The 12316-nt window shown below is 31.1% G+C and overlaps 1 protein-coding gene across 1 annotated transcript; it reads right to left on the reverse strand.

Moving 5' to 3' along the window:
- Positions 1–275: 275 nt before the first annotated feature.
- On the reverse strand, positions 276–12309 carry LOC139492256 (ATP synthase mitochondrial F1 complex assembly factor 1-like). The gene is made up of 10 exons (XM_071280464.1): positions 12179–12309; positions 9342–9616; positions 8428–8581; positions 7929–7991; positions 6289–6339; positions 4265–4312; positions 3790–3885; positions 3013–3079; positions 1828–1868; positions 276–489 (listed from the first exon to the last, which is right to left on the reverse strand). Exons 2-10 carry the CDS (start codon positions 9602–9604, stop codon positions 322–324), a joined length of 951 nt encoding a protein of 316 aa, XP_071136565.1. The 5' UTR covers positions 9605–9616; positions 12179–12309; the 3' UTR covers positions 276–321.
- Between the last annotated feature and the right edge of the window lie 7 nt (positions 12310–12316).

The raw sequence follows: 12316 nt of genomic DNA on the forward strand, positions 1-12316 counted from the left end.
ACATTGTAGGTCAACTATATTTGGTGTATGGAATTGTTCAAAAGTGTACATGTCTGGCTTTTTTTATTGTGATGATGACCTCATTTTCATGATTCATTGAGAATTTTTAAAACTTTATTTTTTGGGCTTTCAATATAAAATTAATAATGGACAGTAAAGAAGATAAGACATTTCATTGTGTGCACTCTTGTTAATGATTTGCACAAAAAAACTTATGTTTTTTGGTTTGGTTTCTGTATTGGTGGTCTGAACAAAACATAGAAAAATACCAAAAAACAGATAATGAATGAAGTTTATTTTTAGAACTAATTACAAGAACCATTAAGATGGTAATGTGTGTTTCATTTTTTCATATTCATTTAAGACATCAAGATGTTTAAATTTGTCTGGAGTTAGATTAAACAATCTGACAAGATTAAATTTTTCACCAGCACTAGGACTGTAGTATGAACTCATCTGACACACCAATATTATGGCTTCTTCTTTACTCTGTAAAAAACATATACAGTATATATTTACAATTTCTCAAAACATTTGCAATTAGATATTTCGGCAAATATTATACTGTAAATTTAGAAATTATTGAAATTATTGCAAGCATATATTATTGCGATCTTGTCATTTTAGACTAAAATGCAATTTTAATTTTTGCAATACATGTATTGAGAAAAATAATGTTTAATTCATATACAAAATTTCAAATTGGGAGTTTAAATTTTTGTGATTATGACCCTGTCGCATTTATCGAATTAATTAAAACATCGCAATAATTTCTAAATTTACAGTAGTCAATTCTATATACATCTCTTAGAGTTTTGTTTAAGAGTAACCGGTATTGAATTCAAACTTTTCAGTTTATATTTCAGTAAACACCTGAAGAAAGCCAAATGATTTCATCTAATAAAAAGGAAATTTATTTCATTGCTGAACACAGGCCTCCAAAGTTGTACATAAGTTTCAAATGACCAGATGCTTTACTCATAAAAGTTTATGTTGTATTGCTATAAATACACTTTTAAAGTTGATGTTCAATAAAACTATGTCTCCTTACTGCTGGAAACCTCTCAACTCTATTTAAAGACAAATAAAATGCTTTCTTTGCTCAATTATGCCCAAGTTGAAATTTAACCTTGACTGAAGTAAGATATTACTACAAGCTGATCATGAACTTGATTACCATGAGGGTCTCCAATGCTAGATGAAGTAACATAGAGAAAATTGATTATTTCAAATTGATTTTTTTTTTATATATACCAACAGTAATATAATGAAACATTACTAATTACTAATCGAAGAATTCAAATAGAGAAAAATATTCAACGAGTGACTGAACAACACATTAATTCACAAATGCGCATAGCACATGAGTTAATTATCAGTGTTGTTCTGTCACGAGTTGAATATTTTTCGATATTTGAATTCTTTAATTAGTTATTCTTTTTATTACATTGGCAAATGGCTTTTTTTTTAAAAGAAATTAATGTAAAACATGTAAGGAACTATATCTTTTTTCTACGCATTCACAATTTGTGTTGATCCGCCGTTATTGATGTCTTGACAACGCCTATAGTTGTATGACGTAAGAGAGTGAAATAACCACGTTTATTTCACATGTGAAATTATCAGTTTTTATTTTACTGGGAAATCAGTGCAATTCATTGCATCCAATGTAATAAATAAGCATAATCAACATTTGAAAATGCAGGATCCCATATAATTTTATCTTGTCATCTTACCAATAATCTTTGGTCAATTCATGACAAAGGTAGTATGGAAAGTTATTTTTAAGTATATATTTAGTCATTTACCTAACAAAAGTGTACTTACTATAATATTTTCATCATACTGTCCAGCCATCAAAACTATCCCTGGAAATAAAATATACTGAAGAATATAATTTCAAAGGTGTTTATTTTAATTATTTCACAAAAAGTAATAACTGAAGTTGCATATGGAATTTTTACAATACAGGTTAATAGCCTCTCAACCCAAAGAGCGAGGTTGGCAAAGAGCCATATTAGCAAACAAGTCAACATAAGAATATAATCTGAATCTAAGACTTGTGTTTATATATTTACTTTCAGAAGAAAATGCATATTTTGAAAGTATTGAACTCATTGGACATACTGTAAAGAGAGAAATTATTGTGAGGAGCTAATTATATCATTAGTTGTTGACTTATGATGAAGGAGGGACCTTGTAGAGCTACATGTATTGTAAATGCATATACTTTTCCCACTCTCGTTTGCAAAGAATATGAAACACCAAACATAATCAAACAACACTTCAGATATATTCAATATAAAAATAGTCTTGGTTATATACATGAATTAAATTAATAAACATAGTTAATGTAAAATTGTTAATCAGCACTTAATATTGCAAGTTTTCCAAAATTTAATTATTGGTTGTATGTGTAAATTTTGTTTACTTTTTTTATTGAAGTAAAAATTGAAGCTCACTTCAACTAAAAGCTGTAACATGTGATATTTTCCACTTTTAAAGTGAAGATAACATGTATTTTGTCAATAAGACAATTCCTGACATGAAAGCTGATTTTATTCTATCTGATTGCAAAACAGATTCCAAATGGCATTATGACCAAATTATCATGAAATCCTGCCTTTAGAAACAATATGTTACCTTAACAAAACTATACTTTTATTACAATTGTTCCTTATACAGCCTATTGAACAATAAAAACATTATTAGAACTCTAAATTTAGTAACTTCATTTGCATTGTACTATGTTTAATTCATTTCCTGTTCAACATTACATAAGGATATAGAGTATCCTATAGCAACGTCAACAATGGACAATTATGACGTCACAAACATGATGCTGCTTTTTTGTTCTTCAGGGGTTCTTATTTTATATACATTGTCCTGATGACTCCGATCTAATCGGCGAAACATGTCTACAATAAAAGATGCAGTTTACTTAAGTGTTGTTGTCAATGTAGCTGTAATATTAACTTGTGTTAAAAAACCTCTTTATATCCTGATTCCTACCTTTGTCATCTGCAAATTCAGGAAAATGTGCTACAGTTAAACATGGAGGAGCATTTTCTTTCAGAAGCTGAAAAATAACAAAATTGTACTATCATCTTGTCCAATTAAATGACTTTTGATTTTAGGTTTGAAAAAAATTCTATGTTGATGGAGATGATTTATTCTTTAAAAATAAATGAAATAAGATCATAAACTGTAAAATTAAAATACAATAATAAGTATAGAAATTATAGATAGTTAAGCTTTATATATAGATGAATCTAAAATAAATACTTTTATTAAAAGTTAAAACTTTATGTTTGTATGGATATTTTTGCCATATCATCAATTTGACACATTTCTGGTCATATAAGTCCAATAGATTAATTGATGATTTTTCATTTTCTTCTTATTCCATCAGCAACTATTACAAGCAAATTCAAGACAAGAACATGTAAATAACATTTGAAAATACCCAGCTTTGTAATAGAAATACACATTGAGTTGGACTAGCTAACTAAGTAGTACCTCTTAGGAAGACATGTCATACTACATGGACTCCATGCCGACTAATCTAAGCTGTTACTCTTAAGTGCAATGTACTGGGACCAAATTCACAACCTCTGTTTTCAAGGGAGGTTAAGCTACTATGTGACAATGGAGGTGGTCATATTAACAGTAGAGGTATAATAAACATTTGTAATGTATCTCTACCAGATTCTTTCCTCTTAGCTGTAAGTTCAGTTTGATAAAATTAACATGTGTATACTGGTAGCATATATATTGATTGACACTTACCTGGTACATTCCCAGCGGGGTGAAATAAACATCTTTTCCATGTATCTGTGAGAAATAATATTCATAACCATCTCCTTTTGGTAATGGGTACATGAACTGAAAAACAAAAACAATATTCAAATTTCATTAAATTGTTGATTTTTTAAAGATTAAAACCCCATAACTCTAGAATAGCCAATCTGAAAATTGTCATTATCACCCATGAAAAAAATATGCCTTTCTTTCTATGTTAACCTTAAATTCAATTTATAAGTTCATTTCAGGAAACTATAATATTTAAAAAAGTAATGCTGATGCAAGAATGACATAAGTTTCACTGGATGACCTTATAACATAATTCTCATCTGCCATATTTAAAATAATTTGCTGAAAGCCTGAAACCTCAAAATCCTTTATCCATGCATTTTTAAAAGTAGTGAAATGTACAGAGTGTATATCATAATTATAGTTTACTGAAACAAATCAGACTACTTACAAGAGGACAAGTCTTTGCTTTAGAAACTAAACTTTCATAATTCATAGCCTGAAAAAACCAATAATAATCTACATACAAAATAACTTAGTAACTAGAGTCAGAGAACATGTACATAATATAAATATATCAGTAGGATGTTTAAAATAATTAATTAATGCAACATGATGAAAAATTAATTCTTATATAACCCTCTTCTTTTGCATTGTAAAAAACAATGTTCTAATTCCAATTGAAACTTTGGTCTTACATTTTTACATCACAATTGAAATTGCAAACCATTTATATTTTGAAAAAAAAACACAATGGTCATTTTTGCAGATTCTGTTTCATCATGAAATTCAATAAAATCTTTTCAAAAAGTCAAATGTTTATAGAATCTAAATTCATGAAATTGTGAAACACTTGGTTATTTTATAACATTTTTGCTTAGTTGAAATCAAAATGGCTGCCTTTCTAAAGTATCTTATATAGGTCCATTTTGCTAACAATTGCTATATAAAATTTCACAACTATAATGACTAATATATCAAAATCATATGTACATAGAATAGAACAGGAGATGCTAGAACTATTGGTTAAATCATACATAGGTCTGCTTTTCATTCTGACCACAAGATTACACAACATTAAAAACATTCTATATGCAGAATCAACTGCGATGATGTATGCTACAGTTGAATGAATTCGTAAAGTTATAAGCAGATTTCTAGGAAAGACAAGACTATTCATCCTATCTGAAACTTTAACAAGAGGCTGTCACAACGACAGCAAACCGGATTTATTAACATTTATTTGTGTCCTGGCAATATCACAAGAACCATTACTGATGAATGGTGAAAGTGAAAATCGTCAATATCAAATTTGACCTCCATTTTGTCATCAGTATCAACATATTAAAATTTGAAAAGCTTAGATTGAATGGTTCATGAGTAAATGCAACAACATGAATGGAAACGCCATTTTACGATCTTTCAAGAACCATAACTCCTGAACGGTAAAAGTCAAAATCGTCATTATTGAACTTGACCTCTTTTTTGTCATCAGTAACAACATATTAAAATTTCAAAAGCTTTGGTTGAATGGTTCATGAGAAAATGCACGGACACGACGGGAAACACCATTTTTCAATCTTTCAAGAACCATAACTCCTGAACGGTAAAAGTCAAAATCGTCATTATTGAACTTGACCTCCATTTTGTCATCAGTAACAGCATATTAAAATTTCGGAAGCTTTGGTAGAACAGTTCATGCATAAATGCACGGACACAACTGGAAACTCCATTTTTAAATCTTTCAAGAACCATAACTCCTGAACGGTAAAAGTCAAAATCGTCATTATTGAACTTGACCTCCATTCTGTCATCAGTAACAACATATTAAAATTTGGGAAGCTTTGGTAGAACAGTTCATGCGTATATGCACGGACACGACTGGAAACTCCATTTTTCAATCTTTCAAGAACCATAACTCCTGAACGGTAAAAGTCAAAATCGCCATTATTGAACTTGACCTTCGTATAGTTGTCAGTAATAACATATTAAAATTTTAAAAGCTTTGGTTGAACGGTTCATGAGTTAATGCACGGACAACATTTGATTGCTGGCCGGCCGCCGGCCGCCCGGCCGCCCGCCGTACATCCCCAAATCAATAACCGACATTTTTGTCACAAAAATCCGGTTAAAAACCGATAATAAGCATATATGTTATACACCTGTCCTTAGTCAGGAACCTGTTGTTCACTGGTTGTTGTTTGATGATGTGGTTCATAAGTGTTTTTCATTTTTTCTATATATAAACTGTTGGTTTTCCTGTTTGAATGGTTTTACACTAGTACTTTTTGGGAGCCCTTTATACATGTTATAGCTTGCTGTTCGGTGTGAGTCAATGCTCCATGTCGAAGGCCTTACTTTGACCTATAAGGATTAATTTTTTACAAATTGTGACTAACCACATCTTCTCATATCTATATAATATTATGTATAACAAAGACAAATTTTCTGGTCTATGTACAATGGTAAGCCTACCTCCACTGCTCCAAAAATACAATCTTTTTCTGCATAGTATTGACTCCAAATCTGAAATAAATCAACTATTGTGTTAAAAAAACATGTTATAACTGATTTATTTATAGAAAGATATTATAAGTTAACTGGTTTGCTACTGACCCCCTATGAATCCATAAGGGTTGGAAGAGATTTTTTTTTCTGAAAGCAATTTTTTTTAATTAAAAATTTGATAAATGTTGTCAGTTTTGAAAAACAAATAAGTAAAAACGAACTTCTTCTTTAACAATTTCCCACAAATCAATGTAAAACAAAAAAAGATTTTTGTTTTTAAATCTTCATTTCGGATGGTTTCAAATTCTTCACAAGATTTTTTTTCCAGAAAAATAAAATCCACAAATCTAAGAACCCATGAACAAGTAGTTTTTGCTCAAATTTAAAAAACTGATACCCACAAATTACAAAGTACATTCACAGTAGCCCATGGTTACAAAGATCCATTAATTTCCCTAATGCCTCTATAAAGCAGATATAGCATGTTTTAAGTGTTTATATCAAGAAAGATAAGGAGGGCTCATGATTAACAAAACTAACATAACAGTAACCCTGTAACATTGTATGTGCCAAAGCTAAGTCAATGATTGTTGTCATCTCCATGATTGCTCTTTTAAGAACATTTTATTGGTGTCATATATTTATTTGTTTCCTTTGGAAACCTTTTGAGCACATGTCTATGTTTAGAACTTGACATTAAAAGTAAGCCCATTGTTGAGGCATTTTTCTTCAGAGGACCATTCTACACATCTTTTTTTTAAGTTAACTTATGTTGCTAAGTTTATGATCTCATTGACATTTTCCCGCATCTGGTTTTATTCGATGAAACTTAACACTGTCCAGGACTTGAACTCTAATATTAAAATGTAACAATAGAATTCCACTCACTGTGCAATACATTGTATCAGTTTAACGAACTTCAATCTCCTAGATGCACCTATACAATCTTAGCAAATATTAAAAATACAGCTTTGGGGGGATATCATACTGCCATGTTGCTTATAACATACATGCATAATTTTTATATACCGGTAGTTGTGAATTTATATTTTGAATATCCCAACATATATGTGGAGCCTTTAAAATGCCATAAACAAGTAATTCTGGTTTCACAGAAAGACAGGAACTAAAGAAAATCATCTTTAATCAAGAATGAATAGTTTAATTTAAGCGAAATAACCAGAAATTGAAGTATCAACAAGATATTGCTAAAAAAAAAATCTTACAAAATTAGGGTAGTACATTTATCATGATTATATACTATGGGAGTTTTACTTTAAACATTGATCTGTATTTTATTATGTAATAATCATTATGTATTAGTTTCATTGCATTTGGTTGATGCAAACTAAAGTTAGAGAACAGAAATGAAATACTTAGCAATTTTTCAATTGTAAAGAGGTATAACTTAAGAACAATAAAAGTGACAGCCCCAAAATTCAACCTTGATCTGTATTTTGTGGTAATAAGCATTATGTAGAGGTTTCGTAGCATTTGGTTGAGGCAAACTAAAGTCAGAGAACAGACACCAATTTTCGGACGTACAGAGGACAAGGGTAAAACTTAATGCACCCTCCGCTATGTCAGGGGCCTAAAAAAAAGATTACCTTCTTAATTTCTTCAGCAGTCTTATCTTTAATTAGATCAATTTTCATAACTTCATCTAAACTCTGAAAACATTAAGAAACAGATTAATACATTAGTATAACATAAGAAAAATCCAAGTTTTAACACATTGGCGACTATTTATATTCGCGTTACTTTTTCCTCTCACGAATGTCACGAAAATAAGTTAGTTTAAAGTAAGGCAATATCTGTATATTATAAGAATATAGTCTTCTGATAACTTAATACTCAAATTTCTATCAATTCACTGTTCACTTTAGCGTCTACATTCATGCAACTTTAAATGATTAAAGAAAAAACAATTAATATCATATACTAAAAGCACTCCATGTGAATAAATAATTATTATCAGATTTTTAAGACAATTTAAAAGCATTTAAGCTGAAATATTTAAAGTCTTTAAATCATCTAGCTTTCAATAAAATGTGGTCAAAGTATATCAGTCAAGTCTGAAATGTATTGTAGTAAAAACTAAGTTACCCTTGGTGGCCAGTTACCAGTGCCTTGAGGACTTTCAACACTAGGTTTGGGAACTGATTGAGCATCTTTAATCTCCTGCTTTCTCTTCTCTAACGATTCAAGTTTTTTGTCCTTCAGTTGGTCAAGTCTAGCCTGAAATTCTTCTGGAGATGTACTGAAAATTGAAATTTGACAAATGACATTCTAATTTTATTCAGTTTTTTTTTATTTTAAAGACAAAGAACTGTGGGGTTATAATAACATGTCTTTTATACCTTTTATTCATTTTTATATAGTTTATGTTTGATTCTGTTTGCTGTTTTATGATACCTTTACTGTAGAGTTAGTTGCTTTTCCTGTTTTGAATTTCATTGTATGTTCTATAATGAACCCTTTGTCAATCCACTTAAGGAGGTAGACCTAGGTTAAGGGAAATAACTCTTAAAATCATCAGTATGTTTGTGTCAACCATTTTCAAAAACATATTCTAAGCTTCTAGGTTACATAGATTATTTTTAATCTGTTTCAGGTAAATGCTTAAAAAACATTGATGAACTTGACTTTTACAAACACTTAACTGATTTAAAGAGTTATCTCCCTGAACCAAGGTCTACCCCCTTAAACGGGACGGGTTGAGATCTAGAGAAAGTAGCTTTACCCTGACTCAGGCACCTGTACAAGTCAGGAACATTACCAGTGCTTGTTCTGTAATATTGTAAAGGTTTTTTGTCTTTCTAGGTCATTGGATTGATGTCTTGCTGACCTTAACGCACATCTTTTTATCATAATTATGAAATACAGTGGTACGTGACAGTGTTTTCATGTAGATATAACAGTGCTTTATTTACTTTAGGCATGTTAGAGGGCAATATGAATGTCACTGATGAATAAACATGGTTTATTTTTATATTCACCAATATACATAATTTACTTACCTTTGTATGTTACTGATTTTTCCCTTGTACTTATTAAAGTATGGGTTTTGTGATATATCAAGATCATCTTCTGTTGTATTGGAATAGTCCCTTGTAACAGCCTGTTGGGATTTCTTCCACCTTAGTCCACACTTATTAGAGCATAATAGATTTCTTGAATATGTGGATCTGTTTAATTGAGTTGGAACATTTCTCCAACAAGAGATACAAACACGAAGTAACTGTGACCGTGGTAACATAGTTGTATCACATCTGTAATTCATGCATGATATTTTCTGTAAAAAAAGAAATCAAAATGCAATTAACTTTTAATTATTTCGAACACCTAAAAATGAAAACTTATTACTTGAAATAATGTATGTATCAATCCATGATCATTCTTCTGGATCATGATGATGTTACCATATATTATTACAAACTAATCATTTACTAATGTACTGTGTATATATATACATTTCAGGTATCAGTCATCCTTATAATTAAAGATATAAACCTAGGAAGATGTTGACTCTCAATTAGTAAACAATATCAATTTTTTTTATCAAATATAAAAGCTTTGTGTTGAAGATGGTACTTTGACGTATAGTCATTTACTAAATATAAATTGTGACTATGATGGAGAGATGTACACATAAGATACCTGGCCCCCTGTCCCTACTTTTTCTATTGATCTTATAAATTCATTTGTAGATGCCAGGATCCCATATATACATGTATAGTACATCAGTAGTCTAACTTTGCTCTTACATATATGTGTTTGGTATGCTCTTTCTTCAATTGTAAATGATTGTTTCAGTTTGCACTTTAAGATTTATTCTGATGGAGCCTAAGAATTTATTTTCTTTAGCGGCAGTTTTTTGTATGTAGGTGTTCCATTTTAGGTCTGCAGAGATGGTGATACCCAAGTATTTTGCATGTTTTCCTGATTCTAAAATGAGTCCATACAACATTGTAATAAAAGTGGATGAGATTAACATTCATTTTATGTTCAATAGTCACATGATATTACGCTTTTCTGGATGGAAAGACATAAGCCAATCTTGTTGACATTGTAAATGTTGTATAGTAATTTCTAGGTCATCTTGAAGTTTGAGGCAGTCGTTTTGCTTGTAGATTATACTGTCATCAGACATCTGCAAAGAGTCTGATTTTGCTTAATTGTGACATCTTGAAAGGCTATTCTAATTTTTTTCTGTGACAAATTAAATAACTTTCAAGATGTCATAATTATTTGGACTAGATTTTGCTATGTTGAATGAATTCTGGCAGGTCATGATATCTGATATATGATCATAGTGGGTCTCATTGGGGTCTAAGCGTGACGCGGGATTGCCGATTTTAATTGTGTCGTGAAAACGGGAAATGAGGTCTTGCGGAACCCGGGAAATGACAAAAAAAGTGAAAATTGCTTACATGTATACATAGTGTAAGCGGGATACGGGAATCTGACAAAACAGTCAGCGGGATCCGGGATCGGAACCCTCCAATGAGACCCCATCATATATGTGGTTTACGAAAATGATATCAGCCCTACATTGGCGGGACCCCCCCCCCCCTTATTTTTTGGATGATCAATGCATTTGAATGGGAGCATATAGTTGGAACCCCCCTTTACTCTTGGTTGGGACCCCCTCCCCCCCCCCCCTTTTTAAAATGGCTAGATCCGCCACTGCCCTAGCACTGTACCACAGGCACTTGTTTCTATCCATACGAAGGTCGACTATCCATATAAATAGAAGAAGGTGGCTAACGAATTTTTTTTTAGGTCACGACAGTCTCCGCTTGGGACGCTTTTTCTACCCTTCAACTTAATGCTAAAAATCCCTACCTTATATGAATCGATTCAGTGAATATTTTCCTTTAACACTAAACTAATTTCATAATCCCCACAGTGTTCCTCTTCACGGTAATCTACTCTCAATTCACTAAACCATGTCCAAAAGTTCAACTACCATCTTTCCAATGTATCTACTTCCGGTTGACATCGCAGTAAATTTATTTTGTTTTCATTGACTCAGTTTCTTTCCCCTAATTCTGATACGTTTTTTACCTCCAAAATAAAAGATCGATGAAATTCTTTAGAGTTACCATATACATTCGGAATTCTCTAGTATTATCGAATTCATTCAAATTAGTTTCTGACTTTCTGATTTTTTTAATAACAACAATAAATGTACTTATTTCGGTGAAATTTCATCTTTAAAAATATATTGATAATGAAAATAATAAACTGGTAATTTTACAGAATCATTTCGTTTTTAAAAAGATAGCATTCTGCCCACAACCGGAAGTAGATACATTGGAAAGATGGTAGTTGAACTTTTGGACATGGTTTAGTGAATTGAGAGTAGATTACCGTGAAGAGGAACACTGTGGGGATTATGAAATTAGTTTAGTGTTAAAGGAAAATATTCACTGAATCGATTCATATAAGGTAGGGATTTTTAGCATTAAGTTGAAGGGTAGAAAAAGCGTCCCAAGCGGAGACTGTCGTGACCTAAAAAAAAATTCGTTAGCCACCTTCTTCTATTTATATGGATAGTCGACCTTCGTATGGATAGAAACAAGTGCCTGTGCACTGTACCCCAGCTGTAAGAATGCTATTTTTTTTTAAATGACATGTAGTCAACCAACTGTTTGATACCTCATTGAATTTTTCCTGTATATATATATATATACATTGATTATCTGCTAATGACCCTTACATTTGAAGGGTCATAATTTTTACCCTGAATGATTTGTGTATGGAACTTGGAGAACAGTACACACAGGACTTCTATAATTTGTTTCAATATCTGTTATGGAATATTTGCAAACACTTTTTCGTAATAACTTACTTATAAGACTTATAAGAAAGACCTGGACATCAATAGACTAGTATAAAATAGAAGAGTGTCCTTGTCCGGAAAATAGATGATCCGATGTTAATTTAACTTTATAAATTATCATCTACATCATTGAAGTGTTTTGATGAG

Source organism: Mytilus edulis, chromosome 1 (assembly GCF_963676685.1).
Source record: "Mytilus edulis chromosome 1, xbMytEdul2.2, whole genome shotgun sequence".
Lineage (NCBI taxonomy): Eukaryota > Metazoa > Mollusca > Bivalvia > Mytilida > Mytilidae > Mytilus > Mytilus edulis.

What these genes read in the sequence shown, in the direction of transcription:
- LOC139492256 (XM_071280464.1), bottom strand. Translation starts at nt 9,604, where the DNA reads ATGAATTACAGATGTGATACAACTATGTTACCACGGTCACAGTTACTT. An exon ending in AAAATCAGTAACATACAAAG is followed by an intron (nt 8,582 to 9,341) that starts GTAAGTAAATTA and finishes TTCAATTTTCAG; the next exon opens with TACATCTCCAGAAGAATTTC. An exon ending in AGTATGATGAAAATATTATA is followed by an intron (nt 490 to 1,827) that starts GTAAGTACACTT and finishes TGTTTTTTACAG; the next exon opens with AGTAAAGAAGAAGCCATAAT.